Source organism: Podarcis tiliguerta (genome assembly GCF_965153285.1).
Source record: "Podarcis tiliguerta genome assembly, chromosome: 3".
In the NCBI taxonomy this organism is placed as follows: Eukaryota; Metazoa; Chordata; class Lepidosauria; order Squamata; family Lacertidae; genus Podarcis; species Podarcis tiliguerta.
Genome location: NC_139536.1, coordinates 50608832 through 50633260, shown reverse-complemented (window position 1 = coordinate 50633260; position 24429 = coordinate 50608832). Strand labels below are relative to the sequence as shown.

Here is a 24429-nt window from a genome sequence, read left to right as displayed (position 1 = left end):
TTATCCAAGAGGCTGGGTTCTGTAGCCTCTCTGTGTAAATACTGAATAAATAGCAGACAGTAAGAAACATTGCCTTGTCTTGGTTTATTCCTGGGCAATGGCTGGGCGTCGCTGGCGGCAGCCTGACATTGACTACATCTGCCTTTGAAGGGAATTTTAGAAAATCTGCAGTCTAAAATCTTTGAAGGTCAGAGGTTAAAATGGGCCAGTGAAATAGAAAATATAAGTATGGCGTACAGTTATTGGAAGCAAACTAAGTTGCTCTCAATGGCAGTGGAGTGTGTGGCCCACTAGCCTGTGTGACTCATGCACATCTAAGTATTTTATTCGCTGCTTAACTATAGATTTGGATTGCACTAGTTCTGAAGTCAGTAGATGAGAAGGAGAAAAACCAGCAGCACAATTTCCTCCATTAATTCACTTTTCCAAACTAACACAAGAATCAACTAGCACCTGATAAGCCAGAGACACTGGAGAGGCAGAGGAGCAAATTTAGAGCCAATAATGAGTATAATATTTACTAAATAATCGTTTCTATGACTGCAGCTCTAGCTTTAACAAACACTTAAGTTAAGATACCTAGATCTAAAGTACTTATGCATGATTGACTTGTGCACAACCATGTATATGTGCAGCACCAGGAAATAAATAAATCAATCAATTCAAACCCCGAAATGGTGAGGGAGAGCTGGAGTGTCCTTGTGGCTTATGAGGAGACCCTCCCTGCACTGGCAGAGGAAAAGGCGTGCGGGGGGAGCGCACCGCCCCCAGCAGCGTGATCCGGGCAGGGTGCCATTGCGGCTGCCCCCCCGTTTGTGCTGGGCGCCACGTCCCCAGGACAAGCGCCCCGCCCCTATGGGCAGCGTGCCATGCCCCCAGGACACACGCCAGCCCTGTCCCCGCCTGCTCTCCGCCCCCGGTGCCGGAGCATGAAGCTCCGCCACTGCCTCCCTGGAGCCCAAAGAGGACATCCATGAGAAGAGACCGGAGGTGCAGCAGGGCCTAAATAAGCATGACTAATGGAAACCTAGGAGCACTTACATTAGCAGCTGACCTAACCTTTTATTATGTGGAGATCTTTATACAAATTCTATCTAACCTCTTGTTCAATATTTTTTGTTTTGTTTTGCTAAGTCCAGTCACACCACATGACTATGCATCACCCAAGAGAGCAGAACCAAGGAATAGATAGTCCCTTGACTGTCCTTCTCTGCTTATGACTCTACGGTCCCATAGTGTAGCGTTGCAACAAACTGATGATTTGCCAAGAAAAACTCGCTGAAATGAAACAGTTCAGTAAACAACCAGCTTCACTTAATTTTAAGCATTCTAATTGAATGTCAGTCAATTATACAGTTGCAATCCATATCTTATTACAAACGCCAAATAATATATACGTGCATTTTAAACAGCACATTTACGTACCTCACAGCACTCTTTTAAAAAAGATGTTATTGTGGTTTGCAATCAAGTCCTCAGTTGTGATTATAGTTTTTTTAAAAAAAAACCACTCACCAGTATATTAATTGCTTAATGCCTATTATTTAAATGCAAATCTGATAAAGTACTTCATTTTCTGTTACATGGATTATTTTCTAGTTAAATGAACCATACAAAAACATTTGTACCTTGGTTTTCAAAGGGTCACCAGTTTCATTTTTTCTTGTTTTCTCTGAAGTTATTTTTGATAAACCTGTTATTTAAACAAAATTCCAGAAAAAGCCACTATAAAAAACCACTGTTTGATCCTGACCTATTCTTGCTAACCAAACAAACCATAGGTTCAGTGGCGTAGCGTGGGGGGTGCAGGGGGGGCCGGCCGCACCAGGTGCAACATCTGGGGGGGGGGGCGCTCGCACTCACAGCTCTCTAAAATCCACGGGTTGGGGGCGCAAATTACTTGCCTTGCCTCGGGTGCTGACAACCCACGCTACGCCACTGCATAGGTTTCCAAGTTTGGGTATTGCAGAGAACTATAGTTGTGCAAAATTGGAAGCAAACGTTTCTGACTTCCTCTTTGTGGTTACAAGAAGTAAATGGGGAAGGGCAAACCTGAGGCTTCCCATTTCTTGTTCATAAAGTGGGATGCCATCGTATCTTTTTATGTCTGAACTGGGCTTTACCCTGTTAATGAAAGAACACCAGCACTAATAGGTTTTCCATTAACAGAAGTAGCTTCAAAGTGTTGTAATGGTTTCCTCAAACATATACAACATACCCTAGCAATTGTCATGTACCAGCATATGATGCAGATCTCTAAAATACAGAGGGAGAGAGGGAGCGAGAGAGAGAGATTGCATGTTACAGCTATTAATAAAATGATAGTTTCCGTTTTGGGACTTTAGTCTATGTCCCAAAATTTCACAAACCTTTTGAGACTTAATGTGGTTTTCTTCCTATACCATCTTATTTAAGATCAGGATAGTTTTATGCGGTGGTTTCTTCTATGGTATTTATAATCTTCCCTCAAAAAGAATTAGCACATGGAATGGCTTCACTTGTTATCGAAGCACAGAGCTTCCGTAGGGGTTTTCACTATTAAAAATGAAATGTTTTCTAGGGTTAAGACTAGCTCCATGGAGAGCTTAGAAACTTAAAGAGTAATAAGATTATAGAATTTAAGTTAACTGGGGAGCTGACAGCTTCTGGCTACTTAGCAATCAGAAAGTGGCTTCAAATTGCTTGTGATTATTTCCAGGGAAATAAAGTTACAGGCTGGAGTCCTGTACCCACTTACCCATAAGTAAGTCTCATTGAAGTCACTGAAGCTTACTTTTGAGTAAACATGAATAAGATCAATAACCCAGCTTGGGAGGATGTCTGAAATTCATAATGTAGGTAGTCTCTGGTAGTAACAGACATTGTTCAATGTCTCCAGTTGTAAGCGCAGGAGTCTAAGGAATCCCAAGATGTTATGGGGTAATGGACAGCATTGGGTTTAGACCCATAAAATGCCCATTACCCTTCCTAACCAAATTAATAAAGTCCCTTTTATAAAGAAATAACTTCAGTGCCAGTTGTAAATAAATATGTTGAGATGTTAATTTCTCATTGTAGATATAGAATAAATACCACATCAAACTTTAATGTGTTGAAAACAAAGGAACTGAATATACTTTGCTCAGCATATCATTCTTTGATCTTTATCTTGTAAAGGTAGTCCAAGAAATATTCTGAGGATGATGGCAAAACAAGACACTTGCTTGCTAACACACATACTGTTAAAAGTATCAAAACAGAACAAAGACAAGAGGGGATAATGCTAATAGGTGTGTGACTTTCATAAAGTACAGGAGATTATTATCTAATAAAAATTCATAGTTTATCAGAAGAGAATGAAGGAGTTAATTAAATGTAGGGATTATGCTGTGTTGATGACAAAAATATGAGTCTCTTGGAAAAGAGGTTCACATCTGGCTGTCTCTTTCCCCTGCGCTCTGCAGATTTACAGGGCCATAAAATACAGATAAGGAAAGAAAGTTAAACTCTTGTTAATTACCATTACTCCTCAACAGGGGAAGGGGCCCCTTTTGGAAAAATCAACATGGGCCTTAATTTTAGGCTGCTGTCATAATCACCTTTGTACAAAGTGAGCTTCATGGCTGAGTGAGGATTTGAACCCTCGCCTCCCAGGTCCTAATTTGACATGCTTTAACCACTACACTACACTATACTACACTGGCAACTAATTAAAGACCTGTTCCTACACAGAGCTATTGCTCAATCATACTAAGAGCACTTAAATCTACCCATGAACATTACCTGTTGAATATGAAAGCTCATTCTCCGATGCCTTCCCTATAAAGAGTCGTGTGAAGCAGACTGTGTTCTCGCCCCAAATCTCTTTGGCGTATTCTTCTCCTGGTTGCTCTCCTATGCCTTCAGTTTGATTGAAGATGCTGTGTACGTTCATTCAAGGAGTGACTGCGATCGGTTCAACCTTGGTCTCCACACCAAGACAAAAGTGTACCGGGTTCTTATCTGAGAAACGTTGCTTTCAGATGATGCAGCCTTGACAGCACACTCTGAGGACGCTTTACAGAGACTCACCAACCATTTTGCCCAAGCCTTCAGGAAGTTTGGCCTTACTATCAGCTTGACAAAGACCAACGACCTGGGTCAGGATGTCATCATTGCTCAATGCCATCATTGGTGACCACAAGCTTGAAGTGGTAGACAATTTTGTCTCTGTGAGTTCTACTATAACCAGTAGCCTCTCCATCACGGCTGAGCTGGATAAGTGTATTGGCAAGTCAGCTACAGCTATGGGTCACCTCTTCAAAGAGGTATGGGAGAATGTGATGCTAACAACCAATACCAAGGTGAAGGTCTACCATGTTGCACATGCTGCTTTATGGAAGTGAGTCGTGAGCAACTTAAAACTGTCAAGAATGATGCCTCAATGCCTTCTACATGTGCTGTTTCAGGAAGATTTTGGGTATCACATTGCAGGACAGAGTTTCAAACAAATATGTGCTCTCCCAAGCTCATATTCCCAGCATACGCCTGTCTTAGTCTCTATGCTGGCTTTGTCATGTCCACAGAATGGAAGATGGCAGGATCCCCAAAGGACATGCTCTACAGGGAGCTGGCTTCAGGCACCAGGTCCATTGGCAGACCCACTTTTTGTTACAGTGTGGGAATCCCTTGCAGATGACCACAGTGCCTGGAGACAGACAGTCAGATCATGTATCCACTGCAGTGACCAGAGGAGGAATGGCTGCTGGGAGGAGCACAGAGAAAAGAAACTGTTGGGATTTTGCTATGTGCTTTGATCCAGCTTTCTCACAGAAACAATTAGTGAGTTGGCCAAAGGCCAGAAAGTCTGAGCAGAGGAGTTTTCTGCCAGATGATATTTGAACCTTGGAAATGACTCTGCTATTGGTCGTGGTCACCCATATAGGCAGGATGACTCATGGCTTCTGTGTGGTTGGTTGGTCTGTTGGAGTTAGCTGAAGTTTGAGTTCAGAGAGAGAGTTAATATCCATGTCTGTATCTTGTATATAGCAACTTGTGAGTCTGCTGTAAATAATAAACCTCTAAGTAACCAAGTTACTAGTGAGCAGCATTTTGTTCCTGGTCATCCTGTCAGCTTGCAACCAGATACTTCCAGAAAGTCTGTGTATACTCTGCAATATCCAACAGAAACCTTGTGGTGCATCTGCAGCAGTACAATTGGATGCCAGATTTCTGCCCCATGTCTGTCTTGTATCATTCTCTACAGCCACAGCAGGCACTGCAACCTTCCAACACTTTGACTTCACCTGCAAAGGCGCACTCCTCCACTGTGTCCTGAGACAGATGGATCCAAACAACATCTTAGAATTTCTCTCGACTTAGTACCCCTACCTAAACAGTTAATTAGATGAGGAAATGAATACTTCTTGTCCAAGGTGGTGGTGTTTTGGTTTTGGTTTGCCCTGTTTTAGTGTTAGATTTTAATAAGAAAGTACCTCTATACAACGATATCGCATCGTGCTCTATAGTAATACAATTACAGAAATATTATTCTTCCAGAAGATCAATTATAAAGTCCTGTGGATGCTACACTGATTAGATAATAGGATTGGAAGGAATCAAGGAGAATATAATTGATGCCTAGTCCTGATTCGTAATTCACAGTATAAAATGAGTTTCAAACGTATACAGCTCTTGCTCATTTCTAATGGTAATTTTAAGAAAAATTTAATTACTCCTTCTGTGGCATAAAAAATATTTAATATACCAGTTAGGCATCAATTTTTTGTCAGGTAAAAATTGGATATAGTAATTTCCAAATAAAATAAGTTCTGGGAACTATTATCTGTGTGGTAAAACAACATTTTTTTCCTGTTGATGAACACGCTTTTCACTTTCTTGCCTTTTCTCTGCTCCCTGCATTGGTGCTCTCAAACAACAGTGGACTTCTTTAAATTCAGTATTACATCTTGCACTCGGTTGAGCTTGGAGCACAGCTTGCTCAGAGGGATCAGGTGAATACATTTTGCCACACAAATGCAACTGACTTGTGGTAAAAGCCTTCCTTACCATTTGGAAAGATGCTAACAGATAGCCAGGTTCTCCTGAGATAGGCACAAATAGTGTTGAAAGTGGGGTCTCATCTGACCAACCACCCCAGATCATCAAGAATCTGCCACTGATCTGCCAGACTAGTCACTCTAAAAAGGGAGAAAATTTTAGTCTGTCATGACATTTTCTTACGAAACCTATGCTGGTTTCATAACTGCACAGTGGGGGTTCTTCTAAAGGCTCCCAGGCTGACTGCTGAAGAATCTACCCTATAATTGTCAAGTTAACCAGTCTGTAGTTTCCTGGATCTTCTCCTTCCCCCATTTTGAAGATGGGGATGGCATTTGCCAATCTATATGGCACTTCATATTATGGCAGTTTACTCTGGAGCATATATTTTTTTCCTGTGATTTTGGCAGTTATGCCAGAGGACAATTATTCGAGGCCCTAAAATTTAATAGGCAGATTTTCACACAACCAACTGTTCAGAACCTGCTGGCGGACAGCGATGATCGAGTCACTTTAATAGTGGCTGAATTTTTAAATGCTGTCCATGAAGAAAGAATGGCCCATGATAAAGAGACTTAGTGGTTTTTAATGGTAGGCGTTGTTGTTGTGTTGTATTACACTATCAATGTACATTGATTTATTTTTTGGAGTTAAGGTTAGGACTGGGATAAATTGTGTTCACTGAGCCCGTATTTTATACAGTCTATATATGATGTTTGTATGTTAATTTGCGGTGTGCTATGCCTAATAAAGGATTTTGAATTGAATTGAATTGTGGCAGTTCACCTATTCTTCAAAATTTATAGAAGAGACCCTGAAATCACACCTGCAAGTTGCTTTTGTACCCTAGGATGCAATTACCAAACATTCAAAAAGGAGAGCAGTAGCAGTCATGAAAGACTTCAACTACCCTGCTATCTGTTGGAACTCAAACTCTGCCAAGGATGTAAGTTCCAGCAAATTCCTCACTTGTCTTACTGACAGTTTCATTTCCCAAAAGTTGGAAGAAGCAACAAGGTGATCATCTATCTTGGACTTGGTCCTCACCAACAGGGAAGAACTGATTGACAAAGTGGAAATACTGACAACCTTGGGAGGAAGTGATGTCATTTTGAGTTTCAATGATACAGAGCCAAGGGAAAGTTGAGTGCACTCCAGATTTTAAGAAAGCTGATTTCAAAAAGCTTAAGGAACCACTGGATGGTGAGAAATACTCAAAAGGAAGGGAGTCCAAGATGAATGGGAGTTTCTGAAAAGTAAAATAGCTGTTATGGATACTTTGGTTGAGATTCCGGCATTGCAGGATGTTAAACTGGATGAGCTTTGGGATCCATTCCAACTCTACAATTTTATGATTCTTTGATTCACCAGACCATGAAGCTTGAATTAAGTTAGAGTGGCTAAGTACTCCTATGACCCCTCTTTACCTAATTTTGGCTGCTTCCTTTCGGTGTTCAGTCTCTTTTTGCCAGGCTCAGCAGAGTTTTCCTTGTGGGAGAAAGCAGAGGTGTTAAGCAGCATTCTGTACATCACCCTCTAACATTTATCCATGTTCTCTTTTCAGCGAAACTACCTGTTCATTTCTTCCTCTTGTTCCAGACATAGCCAAATAAACTTTTTTTTGTTATTTTTGTAAACATCTCTTGCAAGCCTGAGCAAGTTGAACTGAAGCCTCTCATTACCACTGTGTCTCTCTTTGAAAATTTGGTAATTTAATCATGGATGGCATCATCTAAGTCTGGTTGCCTGGTTTGCCAGTTGTAGCAGACTCCTGTAAGGATATGGCTATTAGTTACCTCTTCTTTTATTTTTACTCAAATGCTCTCAAATGGTATTCTCCTTTAGAACCTCAAGCTTCAAGGATAATGTTCACCCATGCATACTAAAATGAAACACAAGGCACCATCATTGGGCTTGATCCAGCTTCTCCTGAAAATTAATCTGTTGATTTCATAGTATGCAGATACTGTACAAGCATCTGAACTGAGCTCTGCCTCTGAAATGGGAATCGGGATCACTGAAGTAGGCTGTTACCTTTATGGGCTTCTGATAGGCTTCTGGTTGGCCACTATGAAACCATATTAGTCTATTTCCCCCGGCTCTTTCTTCATTTCTCTTGACTTTTATGTAGTTCTCTCAAAATTCTTTTAGACTAACCATTAAGTGGCTTGGAGTTTCTATGATAGGTTCTTTGAAATTTAAAATTGTCGTTCTCGGTACAAAGATAGCAGAACTTCACGGAAGCGTAGCTGTTTCTTTTTATGGATGTGTAATCATTATCTCTCCCCCCCCCCCCCGGCTCATTTACATTGAAGAGCAATTAAACTGTACAGGAAAACTGTGTGATCATGGGATTCTGATGCTGTGTTTTCTGTCCCACAAAATTATTACTCTGGGAGCCGTGACCTTGGTCTCCATATATTACCACTTTAATTTTATTTTTTAAATGCCCTTAAAAGGATTTAAGTCCTTTCTCTTTTATGCATGTGTCTTCACATAGATTCTGCTCTTCTGTCAGTACATTTTAAATCTGTTTCTTGAAAGAAACATTTTGATTTACAGAAATGAGCAAAGTGATTCATTCAATAGGAGGCTCAGGGTCATCTCCAGGTTTGAGGGGGCGGGTATGGCAAGATGCCGTCTGTTGGACCTCCTCCTGTGGTAGTGATGGGCAGCAGCATTCTGGTCCATGTCATCTTATTACTTTGCCACAAAGCCGAAGAGGCCGTGCTCAGGGAGCCTGTGCAATCAACTCTTGAAATTGCCCTGACCATATTTTTGTAGCTTTTTATTTATTCTGATATTTTTAATTGTAAATTGTTCTGGGTGTTTTGGCCAAAAAAAGTGGTAGATAAATGCAGTTAATAAAATAAATAAACCCCAAGAGCAATGCTTCACCCACTTTCTGCAACGGATTTCACCTCCCCCCCCCCCCAGCTATAAAGATAAAATGGTGGAGAAAGATCCAGTTGAATTTCTGTCTGTCACACAACCTTTTAAAGACACACAAATTCAAAGGGAGAAAATGGCAATCCTAGTTTCTGCTTTTAGTAACATGAACGATCTTGATGAACGGTCTTGAAATATCTTGGTCTTGAGTGGTCAGGAAATTAAGACTCTTTGTTTGGCTTTAGTAACATGAATCCATAGAGACTTGCATAGTTCGTTCCTTCCTCTTTAGTATAACGTTCATTGACTTTTTGCCTCCAAAGGCCACCATTCTGCATCAGCTGCTGTATTCACTCTTCACTCATCTTTATTAATATTTTCCGATACAATGCTTCCCTCTGAATGACTTGGAACTGCAATTCCAGCATTGTTAGTAAGTTGCATCCAATATGAGTGTCTTTCTTGGGCATTATAAATATTTTGCAGATTTTACCCAAAGAAGGCAGGGGAAGTATAATACAATATTATGACTTTTAAATATTCTCATGAAGAGATCAGAAGAATTAGCTTTCTAAAAACCATTTGAACTAGCCTTGCTTTACTAGCATATATTATTGAAACTTAAATGTCTACACGAATAGCTGTTCTTTTGCTTCTAATGCAGGCTTATGCGTGCCCAAGGATGATCTTCCAAGTGTAATGAAGCATATTTCCAGTCAGTAGATTTCCTTGACAGCTCATACTTTTTGTGTGTTATACGATGGGAAAACTTAAGCTGACAAATATTCAAACAGATTGCACTCTGTGGTATTATTTAGTGGTTTTCCTGACTGCTAGAAACTAGGCAGTATTGACCTAAAGCAGTCATCCACATCACTCTGTGCTTCTCACCAATGCATAGGGTGTGGAGGGGGGTGTACAAATTTTATCTTCACTCTATCATGGGTGGCAGAACCGAAGTCTCTGAATACCAGATCCAGTTTGTAAACTGCAGGCCGTTCCATAAACATGAAATGAAAGAAAGCAATAGGCACAGTGTGTTGGCTTATACGCCAAAGCATATGTTCTTCTAGTATCAGAAATATTTCTAGAGTGGTATGTTGTTCTGTACAAGTGCCGGTGTCTGGGAGGAAATGACATGATGTCTTGTGACAGGACAAGGTTCCAGAAACTTAACAAAGAATGAAGGTGTTGATTCTGGTCACATTAGTGTGATGAGTTTCAGCAGTGCTACCATTTCTTTCTGAGATCTATTAAAGGCTGACATTTGAATAGGATCCCAGGCCTGGCACTAGTTGTGCAAATATATACTTCAAAATTTGTGGAAACCTATGGCTCTTCAGGGGATGTTGGGCTCCAATTCCCATCAGTCCCCGGCAGCCTGGCCAGTGGTCAGGGATATTGGGAGTTATAGTCTGACAACAGCTAGGGGGTCACAGGTTCTTGCTGTGGTAGAGCTTTTCAAACTGTATGTTGTGACATGTTAGTGTGTCGGCTGCAGTGTGTAGGTGTACCATGCAAACACTTCCCACACTCCTCCCGCGGCTAGAAACCTCTGGTTGGCTAGTAAAACTGAATTAAAAGGTAAAGGTAAAGGTACCCCTGCCCGTACAGGCCAGTCGTGTCCGACTCTAGGGTTGTGCGCCCATCTCACTTAAGAGGCCGGGAGCCAGCGCTGTCTGAAGACACTTCCGGGTCACGTGGCCAGCGTGATGAAGCTGCTCTGGCAACTGACGAAGCTGCTCTGGCTCCCAGAGTAACTGAATTATTGTGTTGCAAAAGGATGTATGTCTTAAAAAATGTGTCACCAACGTGAAAAGTTGGGAAAGCTCTGCTGTACGGGGTTGCCAGAAGGAATTGCAGCTTCTCTAATGCTTCCTTGTGCTTATCAACTCTGTGCGCACTGGAGTGGGGGAGGGGAGACCCTCCCTTCTTTCCAAGAATAGGTGGGGACTTGGATGGCACAGTCAACCTCCAATCTTTCTACACTACAATGACCTCTCCTGGACACTTCACCCTCTTCTGTACCTTCTATCACGTTGAGTGTGATGATGAGATCCTAGCTTTTGGGGTGCAGGGAGGAATCAGCTATTTATTGTTCAGGTCAGAGGCTTGACCTCAGTTTTCCAAGCAGTTTTTCAGACTCCTTTCTGATGAAGATGAAGGATGAAGAGCTGTGGCAAAATTTGTCCTCAAGGCTACTAGGTCAGTTTTGGATGATACCCAGAGGGTCATGGGGGGTGGGGATCCCAGCCAGCTCCCTCCAAGAGAAGACAAACATCCTCTGTCATTTCCTCACCATGTTTTAGCCTTATTTTAGTGAAACTGAATTGGGCAGTAGTGTCTATTTTAGCATTTTGCACCAGTGCCTCTGCCCCAGCCATTATTTTATTGATTTTATTGGCTAACATAGATATGTGATGGTAATGATTAGCCCAAACTGATCATGATCACATAGCCTAAAGTATAAAGTGTGCAACTTCTGTCCACATTTATAAATTCAACGATAAAATAATAAATGGAATTCTTAATCTATTAATCTGGAATAAGGTACTATTAGGGACGCAGGTGGTGCTGTGGTGTAAACCACTGAGCCTTGGGCTTGCTGATCAGAAGGTCAGCGGTTTGTTCAGTCCCAGCTCCTGCCCACCTAGCAGTTTGAAAGCACATCAAAGTGCAAGTAGATAAATAGGTACCGCTCCGGCGGGAAGGTAAACGTCATTTCCATGCGCTGCTCTGGTTTTGCTAGAAGCGGCTTAGTCATGCTGGCCACATGACCCGGAAAAACTGTCTGCGGACAAACGTCGGCTCCTTCGGCCAGTAAAGCGAGATGAGCACCACAACCCCAGAGTCGTTTGCGACTGGACTTAACTGTCAGGGGTCCTTTACCTTTACTTTTTAAGGTACTATTAATCAGTAATTAAGGAGGCATTGTTTAAAACAGGAGTGCAGAAAACTGTAACCCTCCAGAGGTTGTTAGATTGCAACTCCCACTAGCTGCAGCCAGCATGGCCAAGACAGAGGGATGATGGGAGCTCAACAACATCTTGAAGACTGCAGGTTACCCCATCCCTGGTCTAAGCATATATTTAAACATTAATTTAATGTTGTGGGGAAATGTAGAAAATGCAATCCCACCCCCATATATATTTGGATATTTATATCCAGAAATTACAGCTAAAGCATAGCTCACCCTTACATGGATATAAATCCCACTAAGCTTAATTGGACAGGATTTGCCTGGAGCTTGCTCTGGGATATGCAGGATAGAGAAGTACAAGGGCTTGAACTTGGGTTGCATCCCTTCCACTCATAGGGCTTCAAAGGTTCAGGGGTTGCGGACTGGCATAGACAACAGACAAGAGTTTCCTCAGTAATTTATGAGCAGCCTGCTAATTGACACCCACCATTGTAAACAAGCACTGTGTTGTCATATACTCGGAGGTAAAGTGTGCATACACAGAGTTTATATTTGAAAAAGAAAGGCAATTTGGAATGGAAGCTTTTTAGAAGGAAAATCAATGTCTTCCCAAAAAAGAAAAGAAAAGCAGCAAATTTGAGTCATCATCCCTTTATCATGACTCTCGCTTTGCTCCCAAAATAAACCAGACTAGTGAAGGCTGCCTACTTCTGACATATTACATGCACTGGTTTTGTTGAAAAGCAAAAGCAGAAGCCCATAACAAAATATAAAGGGAAAACGGTGTAAGGAATTAAATGCCAATCCCTTTTGCCCACCCACAGAGGTCAGAATTAAGGTTATGCTGTGGATTTATAAGGAAACTCATATTGCAGCTGTCTGGACTATACCTGCTTTGAAGATAAATCAGCGGGGTAAATTTCTACTGCTGCCAGTTCTTTAACCTTCTTAAGTACAAGTGTTCAATTCTGGTCCTGTGCTTTGGCAAAAAAAAAAAAAAAGGCTCAAATTCTGTGCAGCCATATCTTTCAGAAAGTTGATGCCCTTAAGCTTCCAAGAAAGCTTTTTAGGTTCATGTCTCTCCTACCCTCCCTGAGTGATCTGAAAATAATGATAAATTGGAAATAGTAGCAATTCTTAATAACTGTGTAATACACACACACACACAGAGAGAGAGAGAGAGAGAGAGAGAGATCAAAATTATGTGTATAGGCTGGAATCAGAAGAGCCCTGCTAATGGGACCTTCATTCCCCTTTTAAACAAACAAATTACTGATCTTGCCTGTTTTCTGAAGATGCCTTCAATTTTACAAGGCACCCATCTGCTAGTCCAATTGCTTTAGTAGTGTATGTACTGGCCCCTTTGCTGTTTCCATTGTGGGTGAGGGCATGGAGGTTGCACACTAGTGCTTGCTAAATCATCTTAAGTTTAGCTAGGACTCTTAACTAGATGACTCCTATCTATGCAGAGCCGTTCCTTGTGGTGAGCCATTCAGAGGCTGCCAAACAAATGCATAAGGGGCATTATTGACTTCCCTGGCTCCAGAACATAGCTCCAGAAACACCCATCTAGTTTCTTCTGGACTCACCTAGCATGACTTAGCTATCAATGCTTTCAGATCACCTGCTCCCATAACTTTAAGTGTTTGCACCTTCTTCTCCTCACTTGATCAGCTGCCAGCATCCTACAACAGAGCCCAAACTGAAGGACTCTTTCCATCAGCATTCCATGTAGTACAGGAACAATAAAGTCTACAGAAAAGAGGCACCATTCATCTTAAAGCAGGTTCTTATGTTACTTGAGTGTCAATGGCACTCTGGAATCTTGGGTAACATTGATCTGAGGAGGTACTGCACTATAGTCTCCTGGCATGTGGCCTGGGGCATCATCTGTTGCTCTGTGAGAGGGAACAGCACTACAGCATTTCACCTGCCATTGGGTTAACCAATTTATAAGAACCAATTTATGGAATCCCAAGGGAGAACACTTGCATTTTTAAAAAATGATTATAATGTTTCTGCACAATTCTGGTTTCCTTTGAAACCAATTGCCCTAGATGGGCCTTATGCTTTGTTGCTTTACATCACATTATCAAATGAATAATGCTTGTTTTGTGTTGTTTTTGTACTGTGTGCTTTTAATTACAAATTAATTCAGCTCCATTTACAAGTGAACATAGTATCAGACATAATATGCAACAAAGGCATTTCAAACCATGGGCAATTAAATCCATTCAGTCTTTGTCCATATAAATAAATTGTGTAGCTTCTGTGTATGAGGTTTTTCTTCTTTTGTATGAATTCCAACAGATAACATACAGGGACAAAACGTGATCCCTTTGGTCCTTTAAGTGGGATTTGTGCCTTACTTCATTGTTTTGCAACAGTACAAAGGCTGCACCAAGGCCACTGAGATTTTTGCTTCATGATTCTGTCTCCTGCTGAGCATGTTGTTTGGCTGAGATTGCTGGAGAAGGGCAAATACTCTAAATGACAATCATTTTAGGAAGACCTTGTCCCTCCCAACTGGTCTCTTCTTGGGACAGACGTGTTTGCATATGCCATGTGTCATTAACAAAAATATGTGGCTTTGTTTTCATTTTAGTATCTCAATTAAGAAAAAAAAAGGGGGGGTGGACTTCTGGGCTTAGAATGGATTGCATGTGATGTTGCTAATGTTTCCTGGAAATGAAAAGCTATGATAACAGCTGCTGTCCTGGCTCCTTTTCAAGATTTTTGTTTAAACAGCAGCCATTTACAAATAGTTAAAAACTATTTCTAGTGCACTCACATTGTTACCAAAAACACCATAAGGCATTGCAATTATTTACCAAGAATTCTTTGCAATTCCTTACCAAGTTGCTGGTCCCCCCTCCCCCACCCCGCTTATAAGTCTGGTTAAAGAAAGAGTGACCTCACAGTTGGGGGTAGCTCAGTGGTACAGTGTGTGGCTTGCATGCAGAATATCATGGGTTCAGTCCCTGACATCTCCAATTAAAAGGATCAAGTAATGGGAAAGACCTCAGAGAGCCTCTGTCAGTTGATCTAGGCAATACTGGGTAGACGGTATAAAGCAGCTTCATGGGCCATTTTGGCAAACTTCTTTTTTTTCTGCTGTCTCTCCCTCCTAGAAGAGTCGATTCCATACATGTTCCACACTCCATAAATACCCTAAGGCCAAGGGCATTGTATATGGATTTCCTTCCTCCCACTGAATTTTGCCCTTGCAGCTTTTTGGTTTTATCCTATTGAATGTAATGGAGCAAATTCCTCCATTACATTAATGGGGGTTAAGAACCTGAGAATGACAACTCTTCTCTTGCTCCAATTTTAAAGTGAATCAAAGAATTTGGGGGGTCATAAAGCTCATGTCCTTTGAGTTGGGCTTTAATGAGCCCCTTCAGTTATTTCCTGGGCTCAGGAGAACTTCACTGGCATTTCAAAAAGGTATGCACAGTTCAGAGACTGTGGATAAAGACTTCCAACTCTCACAGTAAAAACAATTTTAAAAGCACTTCTCCACACACAACAAAGTGTGATGATGTCTGTTAGCTTAGGTGACTTTGAAAAAGAATGAGAAAAAGTATGCCTAAGCAAAGTTAATTATTGTATATTTACAGTATATATTTAATGTATCTGTACCAACACATACAACCTATTTCTTGAACCCCTAGTGTCCTGGGCTGACTCAAGAATTTCATATAAATTGTTTGAATGGAGGTTGCATGTGCAGAAATGTATCTGTCTGCTTTAGATGATAAATACATGACATACTGTGCTTTTAGGGCTGACCTTTGCACTCTGTATCACTGATTCTTTGACCTGTTTAAACTGATCAGCATGAACAATGGATCGGTTTAAACAATGCTGATCATGTCTTCAATCTTAGTTTTCCTAGTTTCTACAGAGAAAAGACAAGTTTGATAAGGGAAGAATTGCCTTCTGACATTATGAGTCGGTTCTGTATTTGTGTTTTCAGCATCTAAATGGGAATATCACCGATTTCCCTGGCAGGGTGAAGATTTTGGCAAAGTTCTTTTTAAGTCTATAGTACAGGAAAGATTCAAGTTTTGGATTTTATTGGTTATTGAATTGTGTTGGAAATATGCAGACTGTGCTAAATGTAAACTAAATGTAAGGGACTGGAGTTGGGAATAGCTCTCCATAAAATGGCAGTGTTAGCTTGTATCATTGACCAGTCTTGCCTTTTCAGAAATTAGGTATATGAACAACTAAACATACTTGATATAAGTAGAAGGTACTTCTCTCCCTAAACTTTCATTGAAATCCTGATCTCGTATCATGATATCACCTTTGGAAAAAGAAAAACTTTGAGGAAGGCGCTGTAGAGCTTGGAGTGTAATTTCCAGGCATTTTGGAGCTTGAGTGAATGTGGAAAGCCCTTAACACAACACATTAAACTGAAAGGTTTTTTGTTCATTGAATATATTTATGCAGCATGCTAATTTGAGTGGAAGCTTGAAAACTGTAGCACAAGGCTTCCCACACATCCACAAAAACATTACTTGTTCAGCTGCTATTAAATTTTGGGATGTGCAGTAGGATGCAGGGAACTTCATTTCTGTAAACTTGCTTAAGGTAAGACCTCCTTACCTTAGGATCCAAGCCACAGACAGCAACAGTACTCATGGCCAGTAGGTAGTTGAGGAGAGAGAGAATCTAGCTGGCATAAGCTGTGAAGCATCTGATGATAGCAGTTATCTTTGCACGAAAGATTGCTTTGATTTGTCCTGATTTGATGCATGAAGTTGAGGAATTGATCTTTCTCTGTGCTTTGTGTGCATCTCTGTTTGTTTTAATTACATGTTTCATGACATGCCTCGAACAGAATTGTTCAGTTTTGATAATAATGACCACGATCAATACAGCCTCTGAGGAGCAAGACCAATACAGAACACATTTTTGTGCCTTCTCCATTGAAATGGTTGAATGGCCTTTGACAAAAGGATTTAAGCTGGAACTCTAGCACCTGCTTCAAAGGATCTTCAGTAGTCTCTTTGAATCTCTTTCTTTTCAAAAAGACCCCGGGCAGATTTGAACTATTAAAATCTTGGGAAGTTACTTTTTCTACCTTTCTGGCTACACAGCCATTCCAGTTTCAATTTATGTCTTCCATGAAGTATAAGACCTTGAGGAAAGGTCTTTTCAAGGGCAAGTATATATCATTGATTTGAATAGAGGTGTTTGAACACATACAAAAGATTAAAACATATTGAATAGAGACGGCTGCCTCTGCTTAGAAGCGGAAGCTAATAAGCCACAGAAAAGTCTGTAGTACATTTTATAACCATCAAGAACTTCTATAGATATGAATAGATCTCATTTACTCCTGCAGATTGTTTCCTCCAACTCAGCCAAGTGCCATGCATGCATCTCTTCTACTATGGTCTGAAGAAAGACCGGGGAGATGTGTGTAATGCAAGATCCATCGAGTCTCTAGCAATAGACATGACTCTGCCCCAGAAGAAGAAGAAAAGAGGTGGTCACTTTCCTCTTGGGATAGGAACATCCCTAAGATGGAGGAACTTTTCATCCAGGGGCTATGTGAAACAAAAACTCCTCTCTCTCCCCCCAACCTATTATTGGGGATGGCAAAGGGAAGGCTGACATGCTTGGTAGCTGTTCAGTGCTTCTTCTCATTGCCCAGAAAGGAGAATGTAGGAGCAGGGTTTGTGGCATTGAGAGCAGGGTAGTATTTGCATAGGAACCATAGAAAAAAGAGGAGGATTTGGTAACCATAGCCTTCATACTGTCATGTATGTTTCTTGGATTGTAGTTGGATAGTGATGGAACTGGAGGGTTGAGCCTTTATACCCCTTCCAGACTTTTCAGATACATTCCATTTCTGGTCTCTACAATAATAGGTGATCTATATTACAGAAATCAAGGTTTTGTTGTATTTATGAACACTTAAAAATAATAATATTCATTCTTAGAAAAAAGCCAAGACAAAAATCTGAAAATTTTGAAGCAATTTAAAATCCTCCTTCATTATTAGCCTGACAGGTAATGGGTCCTCCTTCTACATCAAGCAATATCACAAGCATTTCTGGTTTACAAATGAACAGTCTACTGGATCAGGTCAATGACCAATCTAGCCTAGCATCCTGTTCTCACAGTGGCCAATCAGATGCCAATGGGAAGCCAGCAAGTAGTTGTTGACATCCATCTGTCTCGAGAGACAATGAGGTGTGCCTCCGCCAGTGAAGTCAAACCTCTGCATTGCAGCACCAGAGTGACCTCCCTGGGGCTCAAATCGGGGCAGTGTGCATGGAGGTCCTGGGTTGCCCAGACAACAAGACCCACTTCTTGGCCTCACTTTTGTGGTCTAAAGGAAAGCAGAGAAATATGTATGGCACCAGTTTGCCTGCAAAAGTTGTCAGAAGAAGGCATAGGGACTGAGCACAGCAGCACTCTCTCCATTTTTAATTCCCCATATTTAACAGCAGAGGTAGAACATAGCCATCCTCCATTAATTTGTCTAATCCTTTTTTTAAAGTCAGCCAAGTTGGTGGCTATCACTACCTCTTGAGGAAGCAGATTCCATAGTTTACTTATGTGCTATGTGAAGAAGTACTGCTTTTTGTGTGTGTGTCCTGAAACTTTTGCTTGTTTTGTTTCTGATCACACAATCTTACATTTCTTCAAAGGATTTGAGTGATCATACCTGGGATTTATTCCATTATTTTCCCACAACAGCTCTTTGTTATATGATAGGCTGAGACACAATGACTGGCCTAAGGACCTTAGGGAGCTTTCATGGCCCAAAGATAGAATTGCCTAAAATAAATAAATATATTAAAAAATCACCCGGTGAACTTCATGGCTGTGTGGGTCTCCTGGCCTGCATCCAGATCTCTAACCACTGCATCATACTGGCTGTCCACAATCACAACGGAAGACTTGCCTCACCTCTGGTACCATCATCTGAAAGAGCTCTTAAGGGATATAAAAACGCAAACTCACCTTTTAATATAATAAGTACCTTTATGTGGATAATAACAGACAGAAGCCTGGTGCCCTAATCTGGGAATTACTTGTAATTCTAGCTCCTACCATTTCTAATTCCAGTTCTCTAGATCAGCAGTTCTGCCCAGCATTGAGCAAAATCTTTTCCTATGCACAGTAATAATAACACTGCTGCTTCCTAGGACAAGAGCCCTTTGCTGCATGCTGCGTCTGCAAGACATTTCACTTGGGGAGTGTGGCATGACAGATGTGCTCTCTGAAATTTCCTTCATGTTGATTAATTCTCTGCCACTAAGGGAAGCTTCAATAAACAGCTTGAATCCAATCCAGGTTCTGGCATCTTACGTACAGCTTTTTCTGTGGTTGCCCACATGTTCGCTATACAATAAATAACACGAAAATAACATTACGCTAGAGAAGGGCAGGCTGAGACTGCTGCGCACCAGTGGCGAGGGTTCCCCCACCCCTCCATGTACTCATTCTAATTATTATTATGACTAGATACTTAGCCTTAGGTGTGCTGAGGAAATCAGTATGACTCATCTGTCTAATGCTGGCAAATGCAGGGGTGGATGTTGTCCTGATGGGTAATCATCCCCATCTTTGCCTGAAAGATTTGCTAATTCCTGTAGCTGTGTAGGGCAACTATTGTGGAGCATAGCGGGAGTCTTCTTTGCTGAAATAGCCTTTCAGTAGCGTCACTTATAAACTGTGTCATGAAATTAGAAGGAACAATGGCTGTCTTGAGGATACGAGCTCTGCATGTGGCATGCATTGTCAGTAATGATAGTCTGTGCATCACTTTGTGCCATCCTTTATAGCTCATTCTCTTATGCCTGACCCTTTTGGAGTATTTTTTTACGCGGTCCTCCGAGCCGTCATCTCTTGTAGAATTGTTTTGCTAGCCTGGCATCCTTACTGATTTTTGTCTGCATCAGATCAAGCTATCACCATGTCTCACCATCAGCACAGTTGCAAAGTATGTTTATCTTACCCAGAGCTAACCCAAATCTCTAGCTTTGTGTCTTTGCTATTTTAGAGTGGTAAATGTTTTGAAAGAGCAAACAGAATCATTTTTTAAGGCAGACACATGTTTAAGGGTGAATGCAGTGGTCAAGCCTAAGGGCCAGGGAGAACCATGGATGACAGGAAGGCCAAAATTAGCCAGTGGCACCAGACTGACCCTTCAGTGGCACCTGATTTCACTGTTGTGGGACTGCCCTAATGTGGAACTCTTTGTCCTTCCTTCCTCTGTTCCACAGCTCCAGTGGTGCAGAGATCCAGTGCCTAACATGAGCTTGAGTTTTGTGGCACCTGAGAGGGTTCCATGTTCAACTTTTTTAAAAAAAGAACTAATAATGTGAAGGAAATAGATAATATACCAGAATTTTACTGCTTTCCTTTCAAGAATTAAGACCAGCAATTTTCCTTGTGAAAGTTCACATAATAAATGCTAGTTGCCAGAGTTTCTCTTCAAGGAAGGGTGACATTTAAACCATCCCGGACTCTGCGATCATCATCAGATGCCAGGGGTGCCAACTTGAATAAAATATGGGGGGGGGCAGGTACCTCCACCCTGCATAATCAGTCACAAGATGCAGTGCACACACCAATTGAATGGCAATGCCCATCAACTTTGGGGGAATATCATTATAATTCTACATTGCACTGGTGACCCCATTTAGGTATGAAGTTGCAACTCATGACTTGCACTGGCACAGATAAAGCCAAGGAATGGATTGGAAAATCACTAATAAGGTGTTGACATAAATTGTTTGTGAAAGATAGCCCATATAAATGCTTATTTCAAATGGCATCTGGTCATGCTCTCACTATCATGAATTTGTCACATTAGACCTGGCAGTTGCATATAATCTATATGTTATGTTTACACCTTTTAACTGTGAGCTGTTTATCTTCTGGACTGGTGTTCTCGTTCATTCCTTTTGCCTGTGCTCACTGACCCAGTTTTGATATAACATTGTTGTGTTTTCTTAATGTGAAAATGTTCAAGTCCTTATGTTCTCTCATGAGGTTTATAAGAACCTATTTCATGGACATTGGAATGGATAATTCCATGAGGTTTCCTCCTCATGTGATTTATTGTAATGTCAGAAAGTGTTGGGTGGGTTTGGAGTGCTGAAAAGCAGTAACATCCAGGGAATCAGAGGTTGCTGACATCATGCTTGGGACATGTGTTTGGGAGGGAACAAAGCAACCATTGGTCTAGGCCTCCAATAAAGTGCATTGAAATAACCATTGTTGATGTAATATAGCAAAATCTCACACTATGTGTCATTGTGGCTCAGCTCCTTGCAGAGAAGCATGTGTTTTATTTTGGGCATGTAACTCAAGAGACCCACTTCAGAATCAACCTACTAATCAGCTGCCGCTGGAGTGAAGAACTGTTAAAATGCTGCTTTGTTCCTAGGATTCTACTTGGGATGAGTCTAAGTGCAAGCAAAGGAAGAAAGTAATAAATTGAGAAGATCCTGTGCTCAAATAGACATGAAATCTCCTGCTTAATTTATGAGTACAGTAAGACAGTTCATTGTCCTGATTCTCACTCCTGACCCAGGGCAATTTCACACCATACATTTAAAGCACATTCAATGCACATTTAAAGCACATGACTTCCCCCCAAAATCACAGTAGCTGTAGTTTGTTAAGGGTGCTTGGAATCTATAGGGGAAAACCACAATTCCTAGGATTCTTTTAGGGGAAGTCCTATGCTTTAAATGTGCAAAGCAGCATCTGAACAGTCCCTGAAGTGAAGCCTCATAGATCAGATCTAATGGGCTAATGTTTCAAGAGACACGACTGAAAGAAAACTGTCCTTGCACCCTCACTGCTCCTTGGCTCCGAAGAGAATGTCAAGCAAGGAGAAGATTATTTGGCTTCCTACAAGATTCTTCTGGCTTCTCTGACACTGTCAACAGAATGGATAAATAGTGTTAGGAGGGACGTTGAGTTTTATGGTGAGGACACCTGTCTGCTATTAACAAAAGTGAGCCCAACCAATGTCACATGAGCCATCAAATAACCTTCAGGCAATCACTGTTTTCAGTCACTATATATCCATGCTGGGTTAGAGCCAGAGATATACGGGACTAAAAAACTCTGTCTTATTGCCAAACCTCTAAATCATCCAGTACTTACTGCCAAATTATCTTTGGTATGATTCTGAATATATTCATGCTGAAGGGGGTTGTAGGATGTTCCCTTATATGGCCATGATATATTAACCTTTTACTCCAGAGTAGTCACATTATTTTCCATTGAGATTACACTGAAGTAAGGGCTTGGAAAATAATTTGGAAGCAATTCCAGTGAAGTCAGTGAGGCCTACTTCTAAATAAATATGTTTAGAATCAGAGCGCAAGTCTCATCAAGGGCGAAGGATTATGTATCCAAGTTTTACATTTGTTCCATATTTGCACAGGCATCTAGACTTTCTTTCTTGCAAGAACGGATATACTATCTCACTTCAGATATGTGTTACCAGTTACTTCCCAAGCTGCCTTGCAGCAGAGTAAATGGAAAAGACTGTTATTCCATATAAGGACTCAAATAATTTGCCCTATTGGTGCTGACTTAATTTAACACATTTTTCCCCAGAACCCCAACATTGCTTGTGTTGTGTGGTTTTCTTCAAAATGACTGTTCTGCAACAAACCACAGCTCCCTTTCTTCCAGTCTCAATAAGCAAATGGATCTTGTGTTTGGCAGGGACCGGCCCCTTGGAATAATCTGTAATGTGTTCAGCCCTTTGCCCTTTTCTCAGAAGCGTCAAGTTAGAATGCAGCTTCAGAAAGAGAGGCAAAGACTGCCTGGTGAGCTATCCAGAACTGTGTGGGATCGGGCCTTCAAGTCCTCTTCAGGCTGGTAGGAAATAGGTAGACCCAGCACAAGCCCCTTAGTTAATAAGGCAGCCTCCTGATTGGCCAAACTAGACATTAAAACCAGGTACCTGACCTTTTGTGATTACCTAGATGAGAGAGTAGTACATCCATTCTCTCTTGGCTCCTGAGCTTGGCCTACCTCAGCTCATCATTCTAACAGGGACTTCGCAGAGTAGGGGTAGCCCACACTGTGCCCTCCAGATTTGTTGAACTACAGTTCCTATAATCCTTGACCATTGGCCAGGCTGGCTGGACTGATTGTAGCTGGAGTCCAGCAACATCAGGAAAGTGGAACATTGGCTTCCCCTGTCATAGGCATAGACACATAGGACCACACCAGCTGCAGTGTCCCCAAAGATAGAAACCAGCAGTAGACAGATGAAATAACTGGGGAAATAAGAATAGGCTCAGGTTCTTTTTGTAAATAGATCCCCAAGATTTCATGATTCTGCCCTTACGTTATTGCTGCAGCAAAAATCTACAGCCTTAGGGCACATAGAGATGGCTCTAATTTCCAATGGCACATGTGCTATGCCAGTGCATCTGCAGTCTACTGTACAGAGAGAAGCTACTTTGGCAGAACATGGTCTCCTGCTGGTATGTATGGCTGATAAGGTGAAGTCTGCATGGAAGGCTTTCTGACAAGTTTGTGTGCAGCAGAACCAGGGTGTTATTGTTGTTGTTGTTGGGCACCTCCTATATTTTCAGATGAAGATGACTTTACCATTAGTTTGCACTGCTTGTAATTATTTTCTAGAGCAAAGGTTGCGCTGTGATATCTCCACGAGACCATCTAGCCTAATATATTCTTTCTTTTTTTAATCAATCAGTTAATTCGGGAGATGGCATTGACTACAGTCAGCAGAAGCGTGAAAATATCGGAGACTTGATTCAAGAGACGCTGGAAGCCTTTGAGCGCTATGGTGGTGAAGATGCCTACATAAACATTAAATACATGGTTCCAACTTACCAATCATGCCTGTTAAACTAACAAACAGAAGGAGTGAGGCTATTTACATTCTCCAGCTCTGTCAAATGTTCTGTTCCTCATTCTTTCCCTGCATCTACTAAAACAGCAGCTTCTGGACCTTTAGACTGTGTGGTACTATTGTGAGCCAGTCTTTCCAATACATAAATAGTGCCTGTTTCTTTGATTACAATAGTGTACTGTGCTTATTTGTCCTGTGAATTGCTTCTTTATCACAAAAGCGGAGTGGAGCAGGAGCCAGAGTCGAACCTTCAGTTGTATGGACAATAAAACTATAATTTTCGTACGCATTTTGGCAATTGCTCTTCTGTGTCCTCTTGCCCTGGGGGCGATGTCAGAGACTGTAACGAGGAGAGTTTATGCTGACTGCTTAATAGGAGAAACAGCGGTTGAGCAGTGACTCTCTAGCAGCTGGTCAGAATAATGGTCTCTGACTCACAATAAAACTTTTGAGCATATATACCAATTACAGGAGGGATTTTTGTGTAGCCCATTAGAAAGCGCCTTCATAAACTTAATTAATGATTTGTGCGCACGTGCCGCCGAAGCTTCCAGATGTTTGTATTTTTCAGCACAGAATATAGGCTCCTACTTCTACAGTATTTAATTAAAACAAGAAAACATAGCAAGGTGGGGGCCTTAAAACAAAATGTGATAGTAGTGAAATATTGCACCATTATTTGTCTAAAAGGGCAGTCGGCGTTTTCAAGAGGTTTCTGTCT

The 24429-nt window shown here is 41.3% G+C and overlaps 1 protein-coding gene across 2 annotated transcripts in view; it reads left to right on the top strand.

Moving 5' to 3' along the window:
* Window positions 1-23879, top strand: part of PACRG (parkin coregulated) — a 213907-nt gene extending 190028 nt beyond the window's left edge. For both annotated transcript variants that reach the window (XM_083434294.1, XM_083434295.1), the window contains one exon: window positions 23550-23879. In XM_083434294.1, coding sequence (XP_083290420.1) covers window positions 23550-23710 — 161 coding nt within the window. In that variant the 3' untranslated portion in view covers window positions 23711-23879. The remainder of the gene's footprint in view (window positions 1-23549) is intronic.
* The last annotated feature ends 550 nt before the right edge of the window (window positions 23880-24429 follow it).